This window comes from Ranitomeya variabilis, chromosome 3 (assembly GCF_051348905.1).
Source record: "Ranitomeya variabilis isolate aRanVar5 chromosome 3, aRanVar5.hap1, whole genome shotgun sequence".
NCBI lineage: Eukaryota > Metazoa > Chordata > Amphibia > Anura > Dendrobatidae > Ranitomeya > Ranitomeya variabilis.
The window spans coordinates 777,596,694-777,622,802 of record NC_135234.1 but is presented as its reverse complement, the minus strand read 5'-3'; the positions used below and the strand labels follow the sequence as shown (position 1 = coordinate 777,622,802).

The 26,109-nt window shown below is 46.9% G+C and overlaps 1 protein-coding gene across 1 annotated transcript in view; it reads right to left on the bottom strand.

Annotated features, from left to right (window-relative positions):
- Window positions 1-2,991: 2,991 nt before the first annotated feature.
- The window catches only part of RSPH1 (radial spoke head component 1), a 61,695-nt gene continuing 38,577 nt past the window's right edge, over window positions 2,992-26,109 (bottom strand). Inside the window, exons 7-9 of the mRNA XM_077299896.1 lie at window positions 14,452-14,572; window positions 13,249-13,413; window positions 2,992-3,154 (exon numbers count right to left, since the gene is read on the bottom strand). Coding sequence (XP_077156011.1) covers window positions 3,144-3,154; window positions 13,249-13,413; window positions 14,452-14,572 — 297 coding nt within the window. The 3' untranslated portion in view covers window positions 2,992-3,143. The remainder of the gene's footprint in view (window positions 3,155-13,248; window positions 13,414-14,451; window positions 14,573-26,109) is intronic.

The window sequence follows — 26,109 nt, the reverse complement described above, 5'->3', positions numbered from 1 at the left end:
ACAGGCTGAGCCCAGGACCACACACAGCCCGAATATAGAGAGTAACAGAACAGGCTGAGCCCAGGACCACACACAGCCTGGATATAGAGAGTAACAGAAAGGCTGAGCCCAGGACCACACACAGCCTGGATATAGAGAGTAACAGAACAGGCTGAGCCCAGGACCACACACAGCCCGAATATAGAGAGTAACAGAAAGGCTGAGCCCAGGACCACACACAGCCTGGATATAGAGAGTAACAGAAAGGCTGAGCCCAGGACCACACACAGCCTGGATATAGAGAGTAACAGAACAGGCTGAGCCCAGGACCACACACAGCCTGGATATAGAGAGTAACAGAAAGGCTGAGCCCAGGACCACACACAGCCTGGATATAGAGAGTAACAGAACAGGCTGAGCCCAGGACCACACACAGCCTGGATATAGAGAGTAACAGAACAGGCTGAGCCCAGGACCACACACAGCCCGAATATAGAGAGTAACAGAACAGGCTGAGCCCAGGACCACACACAGCCCGAATATAGAGAGTAACAGAACAGGCTGAGCCCAGGACCACACACAGCCTGGATATAGAGAGTAACAGAACAGGCTGAGCCCAGGACCACACACAGCCTGGATATAGAGAGTAACAGAAAGGCTGAGCCCAGGACCACACACAGCCCGAATATAGAGAGTAACAGAACAGGCTGAGCCCAGGACCACACACAGCCTGGATATAGAGAGTAACAGAACAGGCTGAGCCCAGGACCACACACAGCCCGAATATAGAGAGTAACAGAACAGGCTGAGCCCAGGACCACACACAGCCTGGATATAGAGAGTAACAGAAAGGCTGAGCCCAGGACCACACACAGCCTGGATATAGAAAGTAACAGAAAGGCTGAGCCCAGGACCATACACAGCCTGGATATAGAGAGTAACAGAACGGGCTGGGTCTCAGACCACACACAGCCCGAATATAGAGAGTAACAGAAAGGCTGAGCCCAGGACCATACACAGCCTGGATATAGAGAGTAACAGAACAGGCTGAGCCCAGGACCACACACAGCCTGGATATAGAGAGTAACAGAAAGGCTGAGCCCAGGACCATACACAGCCTGGATATAGAGAGTAACAGAACAGGCTGAGCCCAGGACCACACACAGCCTGGATATAGAGAGTAACAGAACAGGCTGAGCCCAGGACCATACACAGCCTGGATATAGAGAGTAACAGAACAGGCTGAGCCCAGGACCACACACAGCCCGAATATAGAGAGTAACAGAACAGGCTGAGCCCAGGACCACACACAGCCTGGATATAGAGAGTAACAGAACAGGCTGAGCCCAGGACCATACACAGCCTGGATATAGAGAGTAACAGAAAGGCTGAGCCCAGGACCATACACAGCCTGGATATAGAGAGTAACAGAACAGGCTGAGCCCAGGACCACACACAGCCTGGATATAGAGAGTAACAGAACGGGCTGGGTCTCAGACCACACACAGCCCGAATATAGAGAGTAACAGAACAGGCTGAGCCCAGGACCACACACAGCCTGGATATAGAGAGTAACAGAATGGGCTGAGCCCAGGACCACACACAGCCTGAATATAGAGAGTAACAGAACAGGTTGAGCCCAGGACCACACACAGCCTGAATATAGAGAGTAACAGAACAGGTTGAGCCCAGGACCACACACAGCCTGGATATAGAGAGTAACAGAAAGGCTGAGCCCAGGACCACACACAGCCTGGATATAGAGAGTAACAGAATGGGCTGGGTCTCAGACCACACACAGCCTGGATATAGAGAGTAACAGAACAGGCTGAGCCCAGGACCACACACAGCCTGGATATAGAGAGTAACAGAACAGGCTGAGCCCAGGACCACACACAGCCTGAATATAGAGAGTAACAGAACAGGTTGAGCCCAGGACCACACACAGCCTGGATATAGAGAGTAACAGAAAGGCTGAGCCCAGGACCACACACAGCCTGGATATAGAGAGTAACAGAACAGGCTGAGCCCAGGACCACACACAGCCTGGATATAGAAAGTAACAGAACGGGCTGGGTCTCAGACCACACACAGCCTGGATATAGAGAGTAACAGAACAGGCTGAGCCCAGGACCACACACAGCCTGGATATAGAGAGTAACAGAAAGGCTGAGCCCAGGACCACACACAGCCCGAATATAGAGAGTAACAGAACAGGCTGAGCCCAGGACCACACACAGCCTGGATATAGAGAGTAACAGAACGGGCTGGGTCTCAGACCACACACAGCCTGGATATAGAGAGTAACAGAACAGGCTGAGCCCAGGACCACACACAGCCTGGATATAGAGAGTAACAGAAAGGCTGAGCCCAGGACCACACACAGCCTGGATATAGAGAGTAACAGAACGGGCTGGGTCTCAGACCATACACAGCCTGGATATAGAGAGTAACAGAACAGGCTGAGCCCAGGACCACACACAGCCTGGATATAGAGAGTAACAGAACAGGCTGAGCCCAGGACCACACACAGCCTGGATATAGAGAGTAACAGAAAGGCTGAGCCCAGGACCACACACAGCCTGGATATAGAGAGTAACAGAACGGGCTGGGTCTCAGACCATACACAGCCCGAATATAGAGAGTAACAGAACAGGCTGAGCCCAGGACCACACACAGCCTGGATATAGAGAGTAACAGAACAGGCTGAGCCCAGGACCACACACAGCCTGGATATAGAGAGTAACAGAACGGGCTGGGTCTCAGACCACACACAGCCCGAATATAGAGAGTAACAGAACAGGCCAAGTCCCAGACCACACACAGCCATGAGATGGACGGGTAAGAGAATGGGCCAAGCTCCGGACCACACACAGCCTGGACAGAGGGATGGACACAATATGGGGGCACACACAGGGATCCAGGCACCACCTATAACACAGGTGTACAGTGAGGGGACACCAGAGAGCGACGCCCGTGCACTATAGACGGTAATGACCACAGGGTCTGATCTGGGATTGAACGTGGTTTTTTAATGACCAGGTCGTGTAGAATCGGCTGCAGGGTCCGGGGGTCTCCTTGGGGGCTGGACTGTTCTCGGAGGCGGCGTCCATTCTGGATGATCCGGATGTTTTCAGTGACTCACTTTTATGTCTCTCATTCACCTAACCGATGTCTGAAAGAGAAAAGGAAACCGATAAAAATTAAAGATCAGATACAACGAGGACGTCATGGGGGTCTCATGTGCTGCAGGGGGTCACATGGGGCCAAACCTCAGGACATCACCAAGATACGTTACTGCAAACGGCACATGAATACTCTCTGCTGTTCTCACTGTACGGCCTGGTTCAGATGTTAGACGAGTGGTCCGCACCAAAACTAGGGGGGCTGTCCAAATCATACCCACAATGGAAGTCCAGGGGTACATAAGAAAATAATCGGGCAGCACCTGGATGTCCCCGTGTGCTGCATGACCCCCCTCTGTGTGCTGGATGACCTCCCCGAATCCTGGATGGCCCCGTGTTTTGGAATGCCCTCTCCCTCGTGTGCTGAATGCCCCCCTCCGTGCTCGATGCCCGTGTTGAGCAGATTTTTTGGCACACAATAAAAACTGATTAAAATCTGAGAACATCGAGGACAGAAAAATCACTGACTCCTGAATAATCCCCAACAGTAAAAATCCCAATCCCCCCAGACCAGGACCCTAAAATGTATTCAGACCCCAGACCAGGACCCTGAAATGTATTCAGACCCCAGAGCAGGACCCTAACATGTATTCAGACCCCAGAGCAGGACCCTGAAATGTATTCAGACCCCAGACCAGGACCCTGAAATGTATTCAGACCCCAGAGCAGGACCCTAACATGTAGTCAGACCCCAGACCAGGACCCTGAAATGTCTTCAGACCCCAGACCAGGACCCTGAAATGTATTCAGACCCCAGAGCAGGACCCTAACTGTTGTGAATTTGCTTTTTGCTCCCTCTAGTGGTTACTAGTTTTTTGACTCTGGTTTTTCTGTCATTCCTTTTATCCGCACCTGGGTCGTTAGTTAGGGGTGTTGCTATATAAGCTCCCTGGACCTTCAGTTCAATGCCTGGCAACGTAGTTATCAGAGCTAGTCTGCTGTGCTCTTGTCTACTGATCCTGGTTCCAGTTATATCAGCTAAGTCTGCCTTTTGCTTTTTGCTATTTGTTTTGGTTTTGTATTTTTGTCCAGCTTGTTCCAAATCTATATCCTGACCTTTGCTGGAAGCTCTAGGGGGCTGGTGTTCTCCCCCCGGACCGTTAGACGGTTCGGGGGTTCTTGAATTTCCAGTGTGGATTTTGATAGGGTTTTTGTTGACCATATAAGTTACCTTTCTTTATTCTGCTATCAGTAAGCGGGCCTCTCTGTGCTAAACCTGGTTCATTTCTGTGTTTGTCATTTCCTCTTACCTCACCGTTATTATTTGTGGGGGGCTTCTATCCAGCTTTGGGGTCCCCTTCTCTGGAGGCAAGAAAGGTCTTTGTTTTCCTCTACTAGGGGTAGCTAGATTCTCCGGCTGGCGCGTGTCATCTAGAATCAACGTAGGAATGATCCCCGGCTACTTCTAGTGTTGGCGTTAGGAGTAGATATATGGTCAACCCAGTTACCACTGCCCTATGAGCTGGATTTTTGTATTCTGCAGACTTCCACGTTCCTCTGAGACCCTCGCCATTGGGGTCATAACAGTTTGCCAGGCCAGTATTAAATGTTTAATGCATTGCAGAAGAGGGATTATAAGAAAGAAGATTCTGAGTTTTTTTTTTTTTCTTCTTCCCCTTTACCTCAGAGTGGCTATGCTTGCTGCAGACATGAATGTCCAGACCTTGATTACAAGTGTGGACCAGCTGGCTACTCGTGTGCAGGGCATACAAGACTATGTTATCAGAAATCCTAGGTCAGAACCTAAAATACCGATTCCTGAACTGTTTTCCGGAGACAGGTTTAAGTTTAGGAATTTCGTGAATAATTGTAAATTGTTTTTGTCCCTGAGACCCTGTTCATCTGGAGACTCTGCTCAGCAAGTAAAAATTGTTATTTCGTTCTTACGGGGCGACCCTCAGGATTGGGCTTTTTCGCTGGCGCCAGGAGATCCGGCATTGGCTGATATTAATGCGTTTTTTCTGGCGCTCGGTTTACTTTATGAGGAACCCAATCTTGAGATTCAGGCAGAGAAAGCCTTGCTGGCTATGTCTCAGGGGCAGGACGAGGCTGAAGTGTACTGCCAAAAATTTCGGAAATGGTCCGTGCTGACACATTGGAACGAGTGTGCACTGGCCGCTAATTTTAGAAATGGCCTTTCTGAAGCCATTAAGAATGTTATGGTGGGTTTTCCCATTCCCACAGGTCTGAATGATACTATGGCACTGGCTATTCAAATTGACCGGCGGTTGCGGGAGCGCAAAACCGCAAATTCCCTCATGGTGTTGTCTGAACAGACACCTAATTCGGTGCAATGTGATAGAATCCTGACTAGAAATGAGCGGAAAATTCATAGACGCCGGAATGGCTTGTGCTACTACTGTGGTGATTCTACACATGTTATCTCAGCATGCTCTAAACGTATAGCTAAGGTTGTTAGTCCTGTCACCGTTGGTAATTTGCAACCTAAATTTATTCTGTCTGTAACTTTGATTTGCTCACTGTCATCTTATCCTGTCATGGCGTTTGTAGATTCAGGTGCTGCCCTGAGTCTCATGGATCTGTCATTTGCTAAGCGCTGTGGTTTTACTCTTGAACCATTAGAAAATCCTATTCCTCTTAGGGGTATTGATGCTACGCCATTGGCAGCAAATAAACCGCAGTATTGGACACAGGTTACCATGTGCATGACTCCTGAACACCGCGAGGTGATACGTTTCCTGGTTTTACATAAAATGCATGATTTGGTTGTTTTAGGGCTGCCATGGTTACAGACCCATAATCCAGTCCTGGACTGGAAGGCTATGTCAGTCTCAAGTTGGGGCTGTCGTGGGATTCATGAGGATTCCCTGCCTGTGTCTATTGCTTCTTCTACGCCTTCGGAAGTTCCGGAGTATTTGTCTGATTATCAGGATGTCTTCAGTGAGTCTGAGTCCAGTGCTCTGCCTCCTCATAGGGACTGTGACTGTGCTATAGATTTGATCCCAGGCAGTAAATTTCCTAAGGGAAGACTGTTTAATCTGTCGGTACCTGACCATACCGCTATGCGTTCATATATCAAGGAGTCTCTGGAAAAAGGACATATTCGTCCGTCTTCTTCCCCTCTTGGTGCGGGATTCTTTTTTGTGGCAAAAAAGGACGGATCTTTGAGACCTTGTATTGATTATCGGCTTTTAAATAAGATCACTGTCAAATTTCAGTATCCTTTACCGCTGTTGTCTGACTTGTTTGCCCGGATTAAGGGTGCCAAGTGGTTCACCAAGATAGACCTTCGTGGTGCGTACAACCTTGTGCGCATTAAGCAAGGTGATGAATGGAAAACCGCATTCAATACGCCCGAAGGTCATTTTGAGTACTTGGTGATGCCTTTTGGGCTCTCCAATGCGCCTTCAGTTTTTCAGTCCTTTATGCATGACATTTTCCGGAAGTATCTGGATAAATTTTTGATTGTTTATCTGGATGATATTTTGGTTTTTTCTGATAATTGGGATTCGCATGTGGAGCAGGTCAGGTTGGTCTTTAAAATTTTGCGTGAAAATTCTTTGTTTATCAAGGGCTCAAAGTGTCTCTTTGGTGTACAGAAGGTTCCCTTTTTGGGGTTCATTTTTTCCCCTTCTGCTGTGGAGATGGACCCAGTCAAGGTCCGAGCTATTCTTGATTGGACTCAGCCCTCGTCAGTTAAGAGTCTTCAGAAATTCTTGGGTTTCGCTAACTTCTACCGTCGTTTTATCGCTAATTTTTCTAGCATTGTGAAACCTTTGACGGATATGACCAAGAAGGGCTCCGATGTAGCTAACTGGGCTCCTGCTGCCGTGGAGGCTTTCCAGGAGTTGAAACGCCGGTTTACTTCGGCGCCTGTTTTGTGCCAGCCTGATGTCTCACTTCCCTTTCAGGTTGAGGTGGATGCTTCAGAGATTGGAGCAGGGGCCGTTTTGTCGCAGAGAGGCCCTGGTTGCTCTGTTATGAAACCTTGTGCCTTTTTCTCTAGGAAGTTTTCGCCTGCCGAGCGAAATTATGATGTGGGCAATCGGGAGTTGTTGGCCATGAAATGGGCATTTGAGGAGTGGCGTCATTGGCTCGAGGGTGCTAAGCATCGTGTGGTGGTCTTGACTGATCACAAAAATCTGATGTATCTCGAGTCTGCTGAACGCCTTAATCCGAGACAGGCCCGCTGGTCATTGTTTTTCTCCCGCTTTGATTTTGTTGTCTCGTATTTACCGGGTTCAAAGAATGTGAAGGCCGATGCTCTTTCTAGGAGCTTTGTGCCTGATGCTCCTGGAGTCGCTGATCCTGTTGGTATTCTTAAAGATGGAGTTATCTTGTCAGCTATTTCTCCGGATCTGCGACGTGTGTTGCAGAGATTTCAGGCTGATAGGCCTGAGTCTTGTCCACCTGACAGACTGTTTGTCCCGGATAAGTGGACCAGCAGAGTCATTTCCGAGGTTCATTCCTCGGCGTTGGCAGGTCACCCGGGAATTTTTGGCACCAGAGATCTGGTGGCCAGGTCCTTTTGGTGGCCTTCCTTGTCAAGGGATGTGCGGTCATTTGTGCAGTCCTGTGGGACTTGTGCTCGAGCTAAGCCTTGCTGTTCTCGTGCCAGCGGTTTGCTCTTGCCCTTGCCTGTCCCGAAGAGACCTTGGACACATATCTCCATGGATTTCATTTCTGATCTTCCGCTATCTCAGGGCATGTCCGTTATCTGGGTGATATGTGATCGCTTCTCAAAGATGGTCCATTTGGTTCCTTTGCCTAAGCTGCCTTCCTCTTCCAATCTGGTTCCTGTGTTTTTCCAGAACGTGGTTCGTTTGCACGGCATCCCTGAGAATATTGTGTCAGACAGAGGATTCCAGTTCGTTTCCAGGTTCTGGCGATCCTTTTGTAGTAGGATGGGCATTGATTTGTCGTTTTCGTCTGCTTTCCATCCTCAGACTAATGGACAGACGGAGCGAACCAATCAGACTTTGGAGGCTTATTTGAGGTGTTTTGTCTCTGCTGATCAGGACGATTGGGTGACATTCTTGCCGTTGGCTGAGTTTGCCCTTAATAATCGGGCTAGTTCCGCCACCTTGGTTTCGCCTTTTTTCTGCAACTCTGGTTTCCATCCTCGCTTTTCTTCGGGTCATGTGGAGCCTTCTGACTGTCCTGGGGTGGATTCTGTGGTGGATAGGTTGCAGCGGATCTGGAATCATGTGGTGGACAACTTGAAGTTGTCACAGGAGAGGGCTCAGCGCTTTGCCAACCGCCGCCGCGGTGTGGGTCCCCGACTACGCGTTGGGGATTTGGTGTGGCTTTCTTCCCGCTTTGTTCCTATGAAGGTCTCCTCTCCCAAATTTAAACCTCGTTTTATTGGGCCTTACAAGATATTGGAAATCCTTAATCCTGTATCTTTTCGTCTGGATCTTCCTGTGTCGTTTGCTATTCACAATGTATTTCATAGGTCCTTGTTGCGGCGGTACATTGTGCCTGTAGTTCCTTCTGCTGAGCCTCCTGCTCCGGTGTTGGTTGAGGGCGAGTTGGAGTACGTGGTGGAGAAGATCTTGGATTCTCGCCTCTCCAGGCGGAGGCTTCAGTACCTGGTCAAGTGGAAGGGCTATGGTCAGGAGGATAATTCCTGGGTGGTCGCCTCTGATGTTCATGCGGCCGATTTAGTTCGTGCCTTTCATGCCGCTCATCCTGATCGCCCTGGTGGTCGTGGTGAGGGTTCGGTGACCCCTCACTAAGGGGGGGGGTACTGTTGTGAATTTGCTTTTTGCTCCCTCTAGTGGTTACTAGTTTTTTGACTCTGGTTTTTCTGTCATTCCTTTTATCCGCACCTGGGTCGTTAGTTAGGGGTGTTGCTATATAAGCTCCCTGGACCTTCAGTTCAATGCCTGGCAACGTAGTTATCAGAGCTAGTCTGCTGTGCTCTTGTCTACTGATCCTGGTTCCAGTTATATCAGCTAAGTCTGCCTTTTGCTTTTTGCTATTTGTTTTGGTTTTGTATTTTTGTCCAGCTTGTTCTAAATCTATATCCTGACCTTTGCTGGAAGCTCTAGGGGGCTGGTGTTCTCCCCCCGGACCGTTAGACGGTTCGGGGGTTCTTGAATTTCCAGTGTGGATTTTGATAGGGTTTTTGTTGACCATATAAGTTACCTTTCTTTATTCTGCTATCAGTAAGCGGGCCTCTCTGTGCTAAATCTGGTTCATTTCTGTGTTTGTCATTTCCTCTTACCTCACCGTTATTATTTGTGGGGGGCTTCTATCCAGCTTTGGGGTCCCCTTCTCTGGAGGCAAGAAAGGTCTTTTGTTTTCCTCTACTAGGGGTAGCTAGATTCTCCGGCTGGAGCGTGTCATCTAGAATCAACGTAGGAATGATCCCCGGCTACTTCTAGTGTTGGCGTTAGGAGTAGATATATGGTCAACCCAGCTACCACTGCCCTATGAGCTGGATTTTTGTATTCTGCAGACTTCCACGTTCCTCTGAGACCCTCGCCATTGGGGTCATAACACCTAACATATTCAGACCCCAGACCAGGACCCTGAAATGTATTCAGACCCCAGAGCAGGACCCTAACATGTATTCAGACTCCAGAGAAGAACCCTGAAATGTATTCAGACCCCAGAGCAGGACCCTAACATGTATTCAGACCCCAGACCAGGACAATGAAATGTATTCAGACATCATACCAGGGCACTAAACTGTATTCAGAACTCAGACCAAGACAATGAAATGTATTCAGACCCCAGACCAGGACCCTCAAATGTATTCAGACCCCAGAGCAGGACCCTGAAATGTATTCAGACCCAATACCAGGACACTGCAATGTATTCAGACCCCAGACCAGGACCCTAAAATGTATTCAGACTCCAGAGCAGGACCCAAAAATGTATTCAGACCCAATACCAGGACCCTGAAATGTATTCAGACCCCAGACCGGGACCCTAAAATTTATTCAGACCCCAGACCACGACCCTAAAATGTATTCAGACCCCAGACCAGGACCCTGAAATAAATTCAGACCTCATACCAGGACACTAAAATGTATTCAGACCCTAGACCATGACCCTAAAATGTATTCAGACATCATACCAGGGCACTATACTGTATTCAGACCTCAGACCAAGACCCTGAAATGTATTCAGACCCCAGACCAGGACCCTGAAATGTATTCAGACCCCTGAGCAGGACCCTGAAATGTATTCAGACCCCAGAGCAGGACCCTGAAATGTATTCAGACCCAATACCAGGACCATGAAATGTATTCAGACCCCAGACCAGGACCCTAAAATGTATTCAGACTACAGAGCAGGACCCTAAAATGTATTCAGTCCCTATTCCATGACCCTGAAATGTATTCAGACCCCAGACCAGGACCCTAAAATGTATTCAGACTCCAGAGCAAGACACTAAAATGTATTCAGACCCTATACCAGGACCCTGAAATGTATTCAGACCCCAAAGCAGGACCCAAAAATGTATTCAGACCCAATACCAGGACACTGCAATGTATTCAGACCCCAGACCGGGCCCCTAAAATGTATTCAGACCCCAGACCACGACCCTAAAATGTATTCAGACCCCAGACCAGGACCCTGAAATGTATTCAGACCCCAGACCACGACCCTAAAATGTATTCAGACATCATACCAGGGCACTAAACTGTATTCAGACCTCAGACCAAGACCCTGAAATGTATTCAGACCCCAGACCAGGACCCTGAAATGTATTCAGACCTCATACCAGGACACTAAAATGTATTCAGACCCCAGACCACGACCCTAAAATGTATTCAAATAGATCAATGGCTGCACTCAAAATTTACTGTGCTAAGGCAAGGAAATGCGTAATACATGAAATGTGAATAGCATAATGGCTTGTGAAATTTATGAAAAAACACATGAGATTCTTAGCACAAGATTTGGCCAAAAGTTGTGAGCCCATCCACCAAACGTCATGGTAATCTCAAAACGGATGGGTACCTACACTAGGCAGTCAGCTCAGGTACCCATCCGTTTTGAGATTACCATGACGTTTTGTGGATGGGCTCACAACTTTTGGCCAAATCTTGTGCTAAGAATCTCATGTGTTTTTTCATAAATTTCACAAGCCATTATGCTATTCATATTTCATGTATTGCACATTTCCTTGCCTTAGCACAGTAAATTTTGAGTGCAGCCATTGATCTATTTGCTATATGACTTTTCTGGTTATGCACCAGTTCAGACTATATGGTTGTTCAGTCAGTTTTCTTATATTTCCTAAAATGTATTCAGACATCATACCAGGACACTAAACTGTATTCAGACCTCAGACCAAGACCCTGAAATGTATTCAGACCCCAGACCAGGACCCTGAAATGTATTCAGACCCCAGAGCAGGACCCTGAAATGTATTCAGACCCCAGACCAGGACCCTGAAATGTATTCAGACCTCATACCAGGGCACTAAACTGTATTCAGACCTCAGACTAGGACCCTAAAATGTATTCAGAGGCAAAAGCAGACCTACAGTGCCTTACGAAAGTATTCGGCCCCCTGGAACTTTTCAACCTTTTCCCACATTCATGCTTCAAACATAAAGATTCCAAATGTAAATTTTTGGTGAAGAATCAACAACAAGTGGAACAGAATTGTGAAGTTGAGCTAAATTTATTGGTTATTTTAAATTTTTGTGGAAATTCAAAAACTGAAGAGTGGGGCGTGTAATATTATTCGGCCCCTGTAACTTAATACTTTGTTGCGCCTCCTTTTGCTACGATTCCAAGTCTCTTGGGGTTTGTCTCTATCAGTTTTGTACATCGAGAGACTGAAATTCTCGCCCGTTCTTCCTTGGCAAACAGCTCGAGCTCAGTGAGGTTTGATGGAGGTCGTTTGTGAACAGCAGTTTTCAGCTCTTTCCACAGATTCTCGATTGGATTGAGGTCTGGACTCTGACTTGGCCATTCTAACACCTGGATACGTTTATTTGTGAACCATTCCATTGTAGATTTTGCTTTATGTTTGGGATCATTGTCTTGTTGGAAGACAAATCTCCGTCCCAGTCTCAGGTCTTCTGCAGACTCCAACAGGTTTTCTTCAAGAATGGTCCTGTATTTGGCTCCATCCATCTTCCCATCAATTTTATCCATCTTCCCTGTCCCTGCTGAAGAAAAGCAGGCCCAAACCATGATGCTGCCACCACCATGTTTGACAGTGGGGATGGTGTGTTCAGGGTGATGAGCTGTGTTGCCTTTACGCCAAACATATCGTTTGGCATTGTTGCCAAAAAGTTCGATTTTGGTTTCATCTGACCAGAGCACCTTCTTCCACATGTTTGGTGTCTCCCAGGTGGCTTGTTGTTTATGGATATCTTTGAGAAATGGCTTTCTTCTTGCCACTGTTCCATAAAGGCCAGATTTGTGCAGTGTACGACTGATTGTGTCCTATGGACAGACTGTCCCACCTCAACTGTAGATCTCTGCAGTTCATCCAGAGTGATCATGGGCCTCTGCACAGAGCAGGTGCATTTATACGGAGACTTGATCACACACAGGTGGATTATATTTATCATCATTAGGCGTTTAGGACAACATTGGATCATTCAGAGATCCACAATGAACTTCTGCACTGAAAGTTACAGGGGCCGAATAATATTGCTCGCCCCACTTTTCAGTTTTTGAATTTCCACAAAAATGTAAAATAACCAATAAAATTCATTTAACTTCACAATTGTGTTCCACTTGTTGTTGATTCTTCACCAAAACTTTACATTTGGAATCTTTATGTTTGAAGCGTGATATGTGGGAAGATGTTGGAAAGTTCCAGGGGGCCGAATACTTTCACAAGGCACTGTAGAACTTGTGTTGGGGCCCCCCATATCGGTCCGGGAGTAGCTGCTGTGGTACTTTAGTAGTGATCACGTCTCTGCCCCATATACACAGTGCCATGTCACAACCACCTCTGGGCATCAGCCTACATCCACCATTACCATAGAACAGCTGCAGCCGATCACCCGGCCTCAGTCACCGCCACGTTTATTACCTCTGCTACAATGGTTCCACTACTACCACCACCGTCCTCACAATCCGTTCCAAGCTTTTGTTACACAGTGAGGGGCTGTGCAGGTGTCCGTCAGCTGACCTCTCACCTTCATCGTGCTCCGAGGGGGCTGGCTCTGCCTCGGCAGTGACCGCTTCAGACGACTCCTCGTGAGCTGGAGCCTCAGTCGTCTCTGCACTCTGATCTTCGGGATGAGCGGGAGCGTCAGGAGGAGCGGAGTCAGATCCTGTGACCTCATCAGGTTCTCCAACCACTACAAGGAGATGAGAAGATCCTGTGATGTCATCAGCAGGGGAGGGACCTGGACCGCCCCCGCACAAAGATCTGCCACACCCTCCATCTGACAACATAAAGTCACACCGAGGAACTGTGTACACATCAGAGGGCAGAGGAGTCCTGAGGAGGCTGAGGGAGGACGGGGGGGAGGGGCGGGGAGTCCGGAGCAAGAGGACAGAGGAACCTGAAGTGGGAGGACAGAAGGGTCCAGAGGAAGAGGACAGGGGAACCTGCAGTGGAAGGAGGATAGAGGGTTCCTGAGGAGGAGGACAGGGGAACCTGCAGTGGAAGGAGGATAGAGGGGTCCAGAGGAGGAGGACAGAGGAACATGCAGGGACAGGAGGACAGATTGGTCCGGAGGAGGACAGTGGAACGTGCAGTGGGAGGAGGACAAGGGGGTCCAGAGGAAGAGGGCAGAGGAACCTGAAGTGGGAGGAGGACAGAGAGGTCCAGAGGAAGAGGAACCTGAAGTAGGAGGAAGATGGGGGTCCAGAGGAAGAGGACAGAAGAACCAGAAGTGGGAGGAGGACAGGTGGGTTAGGAGGAAGAGGACAGAGGAACCTGAATTGGGAGGAGAACAGAGGGGTCCAGAGGAAGAGGTCAGAGGAACCTGCAGGTTGAGGAGGACAGGGGGGTTTGAAGGAAAAAGAACAGAGGAACCTGCAGGGAGAGGAGGGCAGAGAGGTCCTGAAGAGGAGGACAATAGAACCTGCAGTAGGAGGAGTACAGAGGGGTCTGGAAGAAGAGAACAGAGGAACCTGCAGTGGGAGAAAGATAGAGGGATCCTGAGGAGGAGGACAGAGGAACATGCAGGGAGAGGAGGATAGAGGGGTCCAGAGGAAGAGGACAGAAGAACCTGAAGTGGGAGGAGGTCAGGGGGTTCGGAGGAAAAAGACTGAGGTACTTGAAGATTATGGTCTTCTCCGATCTTCACTCTGGGCCATACACTATAGTTCTTGGATGTCGGACCCCCATTGTTCAGCACTGTATGGTGGGCGGCTCTATATATCCGTACCTGGGGCGGGCGGCTGCACCACTGTTGTTGGCGACCACTGGGTAAGGATGCTGATCTTCTCTGGATTCCAGCGCGTTATGGGCACCGCAAGGGGCTCGTCCTCCTCCTCATCCTCCTTCTCCTGTGTGACGAACAGGGTAATATAAGGGTCACAAGCCATGATGACCCCCCATCAGCACATCTACCACTATGTCATTCCTCGGTGTGGAGACCCCCGGCTGGAGCAGCGGATCAGACTAATGTGAGTGCTGTAGTACAACCCCTGGCAAAAATTATGGAATCACCGGCCTTGGAGGATGTTCATTCAGTTGTTTAATTTTGTAGAAAAAAAGCCGATCACAGACATGGCACAAAACTAAAGTCATTTCAAATGGCAACTTTCTGGCTTTAGGAAACACTAAGGCCATGTGCACACGTAGCAGATTTTTAGCGTTTTTTTCGCTATAAAAACGCGATAAAACTGCGAAAAAAACGCTCACATTAAGCATCCTATTTAATAGAATGCAATCTGCATTTTTTGTGCACATGCTGCATTTTTTTTCCTGAGCGGAATCGCATTCCAGAAGAAAACGCAGCATGTTCATTAAATTTGCGGAATCGCGGGGATTCCGCACACCTAGGAATGCATTGATCTGCTTACTTCCCGCACGGGGCTGTGCACACCATACAGTAAGCAGATCATGTGCGGTTGGTACCCAGGGTGGAGGAGAGGAGACTGGGCACCATATAATTGTTAAAAAAAAAAAAAGAATTAAAATAATAAATCGTGATATATTCACCTTCGATGGCCCCTGGAAGTCTTCCCGCCTCTCAGCGTTGCACGCGGCCACTTCCGTTCCCAGCGCTGCTGTGTGTGAAGGACCTGCGATGATGTCGCGGTCACATGACCGTGATGACGTCGCAGTCACGTGACCGCGACGTCATCGAAGGTCCTGCACACAAAGCATCTATAGGAACGGAAGCCGCTGAGGAGATCGGCTGTCTGCGGAAGGTGAGAATAACCTTTTTATTATTTTTAACATGATATCTTTTACTATTGATGCTGCATAGGCTGCATCAATAGTAAAAAGTTCGTCACACTTGTCAAGCACTATGTTTGACAAGTGTGACCAACCTGTCAATCAGTTTTCCAAGTGATGCTACAGATCGCTTGGAAAACGCTAGCATTCTGCAAGCTAATTATGCTTGCAAGACGCTAGTTTTTAGCGGGAATATGCATGCCAAATCCGCATGCGATATACCCGCGGCAGGAGCTGCAGAATTGCCGTGGAAATTTCCGCGGCAATTCTGCAACGTGTGCACTTAGCCTAAAAGAAATCAAGAACAAAAAACGTCGTAGTCAGTAATGGTTACTTTTTTAGAACAAGCATGGGGAAAAAATTATGGAATCGCTCAATTCTGAGGAAAAAATTATGGAATCGCCCTGTAAACTTTCATTCCCAAAAATAACACCTGCAGCAAATTAGATCTGCTCATTAGTCTGAATATAAAAAGGAGTGATCACACGTTGGAGAGCTGCTGCACCAAGTGGACTGACATGAATCATGGCTCCAACACGAGAGATGTCAATGGAAACAAAGGAGAGGATTATCAAACTCTTAAAAGAGGGTAAATCATCACGCAATGTTGCAAAAGATGTTGGTTGTTCACAGTCAGCTGTGTCTAAAATCTGGACCAAATACAAACAACATGGGAAGGTTGTTAAAGGCAAACATACTGGTAGACCAAGGAAGACATCAAAGCGTCAAGACCGGAAACTTAAAGCAATATGTCTCCAAAACAAGAAATGCACAACAAAACAAATGAGGAGCGAATGGGAGGAAACTGGAGTCAACGTCTGTGACCGAACTGTAAAAAAGCGCCTAAAGGAAATGGGATTTACATACAGAAAAGCTAAACGAAAGCCATCATTAACACCTAAACAGGAAAAAACAAGGTTACAATGGGCTAAGGAAAAGCAATCGTGGACTGTGGATGACTGGATGAAAGTCGTATTCAGTGATGAATCGCGAATCTGCATTGGGCAAGGTGATGATGCTGGAACTTTTGTTTGGTGCCGTTCCAATGAGATTTATAAAGATGACTGCCTGAAGAGAACATGCAAATTTCCCCAGTCATTGATGATATGGGGCTGCATGTCAGGTAAAGGCACTGGGGAGACGGCTGTCATTACATCTTCAATAAATGCACAAGTTTATGTTGATATTTTGGACACTTTTCTCATTCCATCAATTGAAAGGATGTTTGGGGATGATGAAATCATTTTTCAAGATGATAATGCATCCTGCCATAGAGCAAAAACTGTGCAAACATTCCTTGAAAAAAGACAATGTCATGGCCTGCAAATAGTCCGGATCTCAATCCAATTGACAATCTTTGGTGGAAGTTGAAGAAAATGGTCCATGACAAGGCTCCAACCTGCAAAGCTGATCTGGCAACAGCAACCAGAGAAAGTTGGAGCCAGATTGATGAAGAGTCCTGTGTGACCCTCATTAAGTCCAGGCCCCAGAGACTGCAAGCTGTAATAAAAGCCAGAGGTGCTGCAAGAAAATACTAGTGATGTGTTGGAGGTTTTTTTTGTTTTGTTTTTCATGATTCCATAATTTTTTCCTCAGAATTCAGTGATTCCATAATTTTTACCCTATGCTTGGATAAAAAAGTAACCATTACTGACTACCACATTTTTTGTTCTTGATCTGAAGAGAACATGCAAATTTCCCCAGTCATTGATGATATGGGGCTGCATGTCAGGTAAAGGCACTGGGGAGACGGCTGTCATTACATCTTCAATAAATGCACAAGTATAAAGATTATTATTATTAATAAAGATTATTATTATTATTTCTTTTAGTGTTTCTTAAAGCCAGAAAGTTGCCATGTGAAATGACTTTAGTTTTGTGCCATGTCTGTGATCTGCTTTTTTTCTACAAAATTAAACAACTGAATGAACATCCTCCAAGGCCGGTGATTCCATAATTTTTGCCAGGGGTTGTATAGTCTGACATGTGGCCCCCATGTGTCGGGCCCTTCAGCATGCACCACACTCCATCAACCACATGCACATACACTGCACACCAAGGACCTGGGATACAGCAGAGGCCGCGATCAGCACCGAGCCCTCGATTACAGGGGATTCCTTGTATGCTGGGACGGAGGGAGCCCCCACACTCCCCCGGCTGGGATCAGGCAGCTGCGGTCACAATGTAGAGAGAGGACACCACAATGTAGAGAGGACGCCACAATGTAGAGAGAGGACGCCACAAATGCATGTAGGATAGCTGCGGAGACACCATCACGTGTTTCTCGACGCAAGCAGTGAATAGCCAGACCTTTCCCCGGGAGGGAACAACCACGGGAAGGGCAGCATCCAATAAAGGAAAACATCCAATACAGGAAAACCACCTATGCCAAGCATGGTATCCATCCACAGACAGTTGTTTCGGGGTGTTTGCCCCTCATCAGTGTGGAGTAGGAATCTGGCTATTAGGAGCAGTGCCTAGTAAAAGGCTGTGAAGGAACAGATGATTGGCCTCGGGGAGACCAAAACATCCAACACCGCTGAGACACCATCACGTGTTTCTCAACGCAGTGATCCAGAACACTGCCCCCATCCCTTCTGGGAAATATGCAAATGCATGTAGGATAGCTGCGGAGACACCATCACGTGTTTCTCGACGCAAGCAGTGAATAGCCAAACACTTTGGATCACTGCGTTGAGAAACACGTGATGGTGTCTCCGCGGTGTTGGATGTTTTGGTCTCCCCGAGGCCAATCATCTGTTCCTTCACAGCCTTTTACTAGGCACTGCTCCTAATAGCCAGATTCCTACTCCACACTGATGAGGGGCAAAAACCCCGAATCAGCTGTCTGTGGGTAGGAGTGCCTCTCGGCCTTTTGGCTGCGATCTTGTGTCGCAGTCAGAGGGTGCGAGTGTTTCTTTGCAGCGTGCTGCTAATTTTCGTCTGCGATATTCGTATCGGCAGTGAAGACTGAAGATGTTTGTCAAGAATACGATTCGTTTGGTCGTGGAGGATGGTGCCAAAAACAACGTGGTATATGTGGTTCGTGACCTGCTGGAGGGAAAGGCTGGAGCTCATCGGACTGACATTTTCAGTGTGAATGAATTTCACAACCAAGGTATATATGATGTAACCTTTGTGAGTGAGCCTTGCTGTCTAACTGTCTTCGAGTGGTTAAGAAGCCATGATGGTGACCCCTGCCTGGGGGGAGTGCGGGTGGAGCCTTTGTTTGGGCTCATGGAGAAAGTAGTGACTGTAACCGTGTACAATCCTTACACAGAAGTAAGGCTGCTGGAGCAGTTCCTGGCTCGGTACTGCGAATATGTAAAAAGTGGAGAGAAACAGAGAAATTGTTTGGGCATTTTTAATTGTAAATATGTGTTTCGTGTGAAACTGAGGAAAGACCCAAGCTGTTTGGGAGGCTTTACCCATCCCCCGGCGAACTTTTCAGTGGCGGGTCATAGGGGCTTTCTGTCGTATGCAGGGCAGCCTCTATACTGCAGGAAGTGTTTTCAATTTGGGCACTTACAGAACACGTGTGAGAAGAGCATGGTTTGTCGCAACTGCAAGCAAGAAGGCCATACAGCGGCTCAGTGTCCGATGCCACGTGAATGTGACCAGTGTGGTAATACAGGGCACCTGTATAAGGACTGTCCATATGGTGTGCCAAGGAGGCCAACTAGAGAGGAGGAGAGGCGGGAGGAGGAAGAAAAGAAACGTAAGGAGGAGCGGAGGCAGGAGGAGGAAAAAAAGAGAGAGGAGGAGGTTAAGAAACGGGAGGAGGAGAGGAAGCGGGAGGAAAGCGAGGCATCTGCGCAGCAAAGCGCTGAGGTAATTCCGCCCTCCATGGTTGAGAGACGGCGGGATAGATGGCAGGAGGACAAGGAGGCTGAAAGGAGGAAGGAGGAGCTGGAAGACAAGTTATTCTGGAGAGCCGCAAAGCAAGAAGAGCGTGCTATGGTTAAAAATAAAAAGAAAAAAAAGGAGGCCCCAGTTACCAAAGATGAGGAGTTGGGTGGTTTGATGGATTTTGACACTTCTGGGGCGGAGGAGATGGCTGCGTCATTGATTGTTGATTCTGATCCAGAAAGCATTGGCGTTTTTTCCTCAGAAGAGGAGCCTGGAGGTCGAAAGTGTCCCAGGGAGGGTGGTGGGGAAATCTGTGATGAAGGTGGAGGGCCCCAGAGGAAGGCTGGGCAGAAGAAGGCGCGTGTGGAGGAGTGTATGGAGGTCAGCGGCTCTGAAAGCTGCTCAGCACAGATGGTGGAGGAGGACAGTGGCGGTGCTGTGTAGATATGTGCTATTATTTCAGTAGCTAGGTGATTTTGTATATAGCATTTGCCTTTAATTTTTTTTTTTTTTTTTTTTTTTTTCCTTTTGGTTTGTTTTTCATGTAAGTTGAGTAATGTCATGTTCGTAGGTTATTTTTTTTAGTATTTTTTTGTGTATGTGATGGGTTTTGTACTCATATCACAAAATGTGAGGGTCTTTAAAAGCAGGTGGCGGCGGGCAGCCATTTTGGATTTTTTTGCAACCCAGAATGCAGGAATTTTTTGTCTGCAGGAGTGTGGGATTGTGGATGGTGTGAAGGGGAGTGAATGGCCTCATGGTGCGTCTGTGTGGTCAGGGAGTGCCTGTAATAAAAATGATGGTGTGGGTTTTTTGGTGAAGGGAAATGATGTGAGTTTGTGTGACTATATGGTGATTGAGGTTGGAAGGTGTGTGTTGGCTAATTTTGAGTTTAGAAATGTTCGTTTTTGCGTTATTAATGTATATGCGCCTGTGGATAAACAGGAGCGTAGAGTTTTATTTGAAAAAATTAAGTTTTTTATTCCAGGAAGAGTGCCTGTTGTGATAGTGGGTGATATGAACTGTGATGTGGGAAGTGTGAATGTCGATGCATCAGGGAAAGTGTTAATGGATATGGTGAGTGATTTTGGTTTAAAAGATATGCAGCGGGCATGCAAGATAACTCCGTTGTTAAATACGTTTTTTTCTGACAGTGGGAGGGTGGAGTCTAGATTGGACTATTGTTTTGTTTCAAAAAATCTGATTCCTGTTAGTTATGCACAGGAGAGGGTGTTTTTTTCGGATCATGTGTGTATGAAGTGTGAATTGGATTTGCATGTTATTGAGGTGGCTGGGAAAGGTGTGTGGAAGTTGAATGGGAGTTTGCTGGAAGGAGGGGGGGTGAGAGAGGAGTATGAAAGACATTATGCAGAGTGGTGTGGGTGCAGGAGTGATTTCAGAAATGTGTGTGAATGGTGGGATTGGGTTAAATGGAAAACCAAGAGTTTTTTTAAAAAACTCGGGTACAAGTGTGCGGCTGCAAAGAGAGAAAGGTTTGTTTTTTTAAATGCAAGATTGAGTGTGTTGTATAAGTTGAGGGCGGGAGGGATGGATGTGAGTGAAGATTTAGTGAAAGTGAAAAAAGAAGTGAATGATTTTTTGTTAGAAAGAGGGAGGAGTATTGTGTATAGGGCCAAATTAGAGAATTTGGAGAAGAATGAGAAGTGTTCGCGGTTTTTCTTTAAGAAAGTTTTTGGGAAGAGACAGAGTATGAGTGTTTTGAATGGGATGGATGGAAATGAAGTTAGTGGCGCGGACTTGTGTGAGGAAGTGGCAAAGTTTTATGATGATTTGTATGCTGTGAAATGGAGGGATGAAGGTTTGGAGGGTGAGGTGTTGAGTGTTTTGGAAAATAGTTTGAATAGGATAGAAAGGGAAAGTTTGATGGGTGAGGTGACGGGTGAAGAAGTATGGAAGGTGGTGTGCAGTATGGGGGAGGATGGTCTACCGGTGGAATTTTATCGTGTGATGTGGGATGTGATTGGGAAGGATTTTGTGGATGTATGTAAGTATATGTGGGCGAACGCAGAGGTGGCAAATGGTATGCGTGCAGGGGTGGTTGTGTTATTGCCAAAAAAAGGTGATTTGAAAAATCTAAAAAATTGGAGGCCGATCACATTGCTGAATTGTGATTATAAGATTTATGCGAAACTTTTGGCTAACAGGATGCGTGGTGTGGTTGGGAGTGTGGTGGGTGAGGAGCAATGTTGTGCGGTACCTGGAAGACGAATACATGGAAGTTTGTGTATGTTGAGAGATTGTTTGTGGGACTGCATGAATCGTAAGAAAGGGGTGTATGTGTTGAGTTTGGATTTTGAGAAGGCGTATGATAGATTGGCGCATGGTTTTTTGTTTAGTGTGTTGGTGAAGATGGGTTTTCCTTCTGAGTTTGTTGAGAGAGTGAGAAGTTTGTATAAGAATATTTACAGTTGTGTGTTGTTGAATGGAAATGTGGGGAGGAGAGTAAATGTATTTTCGGGTGTTCGGCAGGGGTGTCCTTTGTCCCCTATCGTTTTTATTTGCGCAATTGAGCCTTTGTTATGTCTGTTAAGAAAAGATAAGGTGATTCGGGGTGTGCAAGTACCCGGGGGTGGGGGGAGAGAATGGAAGATGAGTGGCTATATGGATGATGTGTGTGTGCTGTGTGATTCAGAGTGTTCGGTACAGCGTGTGAAGTTGTTGGTTTCTATTTTTTGTGGAGCATCTGCTTTTAAAGTGAATTGGGAGAAGAGTGAGTGTAAGAATTTTGGGGGAAGGAGTCTGAGCGATGATGTTGGAGTGAATGTGGTGAGTGGATCGATAAAGGTTTTGGGTGTGAAATTTTCAGAGAAATTGGATGGAGAGGAAAGCTGGGTGGATGTGAGAGAGAGAGTGGAGCGTAAGTTAAATTTTTGGAGTTTGAGGGATCTTACGTTTTTTGGTAAAATTTTAGTTATTAAGAGTGTTGTGTTACCTATTTTTTTGTATGTTGCGATGGTGTTTCCACCAAGCCACATGTGTATTAGAAGATTAAATAGGGTTTTGTTTGTCTTTTTTTGGGGTTCATGTATGGAGCGTGCAAGGAGAGAGATTGTTATGAAGAGTTTGGATAAGGGGGGACTGGGTTTCCCAAATTTGAATGTTTTTTTCGGCGTGAATATTATGGTGTTTGTACTAGGTGTGATTAGGATGGATGGGAAGTATGCATGTATGTGCAGGTTTTTGTTTGGAAATTTCTTGTTTCGTTTGAAATGGCGTGAAAGAGATCTTAGGAGCCCAGTGGCTTTTGAGGTTCCTGTGTGGTATGTGTGGGTTTACAAATTTCTAGTGAAGTATGAACTTTGTGATGTGGATGTGAGATTGTTAGAAAAGAAGAAAGCTGTATATAAGATGATTGAGTGTAGAGAGATGGAATGTGACATTATTGTAGGACGAGCCCATAGGCTGTTCTTGCCAGATTTTAAAATGGTAAGAGGGGATGATGTGCAGAAAGTATGGAAGAAGGTACGTGTGAATGGTATGACAAATAGGCAGAGTGAGATTGTATGGCAGTCATTGCATGGGGTGTTGCCAGTGAGGAGTGAGAGGTGTCCGAGGAGTGGATGTGGTGGGAGTGAGAGTGTGGTGCATTTGTTTTGGAATTGTCAGTATGCTAGAAGTGTGATTGCAGGTCTGGGTCGTTTGTGTAAGGAGCTGTGTGAGGTGAATCTGTTGTCTTTTGAGCTCTTTATGTTTGGATTGGGTATGTGTGGGGAGAAGGAGAGAGTATTGTGGTTGATGATGGCATGTATAAAAGAGGTTTTGTGGGATGTGAGGAATGTGTATGTGTTTAAAAGGAAGGATATTGAGGTTAAAAACTGTATAAAAATTATTTTGGGAAAATTGTATTTTTGCTTTGTGTGTGATCAGAGGAGGAGAGGGGAGGTGGATGCAGAGGGAATTTGGAAGACTAAAAAGTGGAAACATTTTGTTAATGTATCTTGAAGTGGTTTTTGGTTGTTAATTAAAACATTTTTTGTGTGTTTTCCAATGATGATGGGAATGGCGGTGGCACTAAGTGTGTGGCACGCTGTTTTGGGAGATGAGTTCCATATAGTTTTGGTTACCTGACTGTGGAACTTCCCATCTGAGGGGAAAAAAAAAAAAAAAAAAAAAAAAGCTGTCTGTGGATGGATACCATGCTTGGCATAGGTGGTTTTCCTGTATTGGATGTTTTCCTTTATTGGATGCTGCCCTTCCCGTGGTTGTTCCCTCCCGGGGAAAGGTCTGGCTATTCACTGCTTGCGTCGAGAAACACGTGATGTCTCCGCAGCTATCCTACATGCATTTGCATATTTCCCAGAAGGGATGGGGGCAGTGTTCTGGATCACTGCGTTGAGAAACACGTGATGGTGTCTCCGCGGTGTTGGATGTTTTGGTCTCCCCGAGGCCAATCATCTGTTCCTTCACAATGTAGAGAGAGGACGCCACAATGTAGAGAGATGACGCCACAATGTAGAGAGAGGACGCCACAATGTAGAGAGATGACACCACAATGTAGAGAGAGGACGCCACAATGTAGAGAGAGGACGCCACAATGTAGAGAGAGGACGCCACAATGTAGAGAGAGGACGCCACAATGTAGAGAGAGGACGCCACAATGTAGAGAGATGACGCCACAATGTAGAGAGAGGACGCCACAATGTAGAGAGAGGACGCCACAATGTAGAGAGAGGACGCCACAATGTAGAGAGAGGACGCCACAATGTAGAGAGAGGACGCCATAATATAGAGAGAGGACGCCACAATGTAGAGAGAGGACACCACAATGTAGAGAGATGACGCCACAATGTAGAGAGAGGACGCCACAATGTAGAGAGAGGACGCCACAATGTAGAGAGAGGACGCCACAATGTAGAGAGCGGACGCCACAATGTAGAGAGAGGACGCCACAATGTAGAGAGAGGACGCCACAATGTAGAGAGAGGACGCCACAATGTAGAGAGAGGACGCCACAATGTAGAGAGATGACACCACAATGTAGAGAGAGGACGCCACAATGTAGATTCAAAATGTTTCACAGTCATTAATTTGGCAAATGCATTCTTCTCTGTACCCCTGCACTCTGACTGTCAGTATCTTTTCTTTTTTACTTACGAAGGTAAACAAATACTGTTGGACGGTCCTCCCAAAAGGGGGAAAGAACTCCCCAACCATCTATTCAACAGTGATGGCAGGGATTCTTGAGCAGTGGCAACCACCTCATCCACAGACTGTACTATTGCAGTACATGGATGACCTCTTGCTCTGCTGCCCGGACCAGACGTCCTGCAAGGAGGCTACAGTTCCCTTGCTGTGTTTTTGGCAGAGAAGGGTTGCAAGGTCTCACATGACAAATTACAGTATTACAAACAAAAGGTGACATTTTTAGGACATTGTATTGCTGAATGTACAAGACACCTGACTGAAGACAGAAAACAGGCAATACAAAATCTCCCTTTACCCAGGTCACACCAGCATTTACGCATTTTCCTAGGTTTGGTGACCTACTGTAGGCCTTGGATAAGGTCTGCTTCACAAATGATGCAACCACTCTATGACAGGTTGTCATCAAACCCCTACAATCTCACTCAAGAAGCAATTGATTCTCTGAAGCTGCTCATTGTGCCAGCCCCGGCCTTAGGCATTCCAAACTATGATCAGCCATTTTTCTTATTTTGCACAGTGCAGGGAGGACATGCTACCGCAGTACTGACACAGCAACGTGGAGAGGAACAGAGACCAATAGCTTACTACTCAGCACAATTAGACCCAGTGATTAGAGGGTCTCCTACGTGTGTCCGTGCTGTAAGAGCTGCTGTATTACTGCTAGGCATGTGAGCTCACACTGACTTTTTCTTTTGACAATTTGTTCCCCACATGACATTAATGCCACACTCATACAAATACAACCAGAACACCTGTCTATGAATAGACAGATCAGACTCGAATGTGCTCTAATACTAATTCCTGAATACGTCACCCTCAAAAGACATAGTGTTCTGAATCCAGCCACTCATCTGCCTGTGGATTCAGAAAAGGGGGAATTGGTGACAGCATTAGAAAAAAAAAAAGAGTACACTGGTACGTTGACGCACAAACATGACTGCATAGGAACTGAGGAGTCAGGAGACAGTATGTTTTACATATGTTCATGGAAAACCTGTTCCTAATGCATATTCTGAGGTTTTTACTTTTGTAGATGGCTCCAGATACCACCAGGATGGGCGATTCTACACTGGACATGCAGTAGTATCCTCACATGAGGTAATCCGAGTTGAACCACTCCCTCCTCACATGTCGGTGCAGGAGGCAGAGTTGAAGGCACTCACTGAGGCGTGTAGAGCTGCTGCAGGTAAAGTCGCTAATATTCATACAGATTCGAATTGTGCATGGGGAATATCCCATGATTATCACCCTGTCTGGAGAAGCAGAACGTTTCTTACATCAGCCGGTAAGCCCATTAAAAATGCAGAGCTGATGAAACAATTAGTGGAGGCATTGACGTTACCAGTCCAGGTTGGCATCGTCAAGGTAACAGCACACACGGACGGTGACTCTGTGGAGGTAGAGGGCAACAGAAGGGCGGACGAGGCTGCTAAAGTAGCAGCAAGGCGGCCTGAGGAGCAGTGGACGGTGGCGGAGAATCAGCGTATTCCAGCCACACTGAGCCTAGATGTCCTGAAATCCCTCCAGCTGCCCAAACAGAGAAGGAACACGGGGGAGAATGGGAGCTGAGCTGAACTCAGAAAGAGTATTGGAGAATAAGGATAAATTGTATATACCAAAGTCC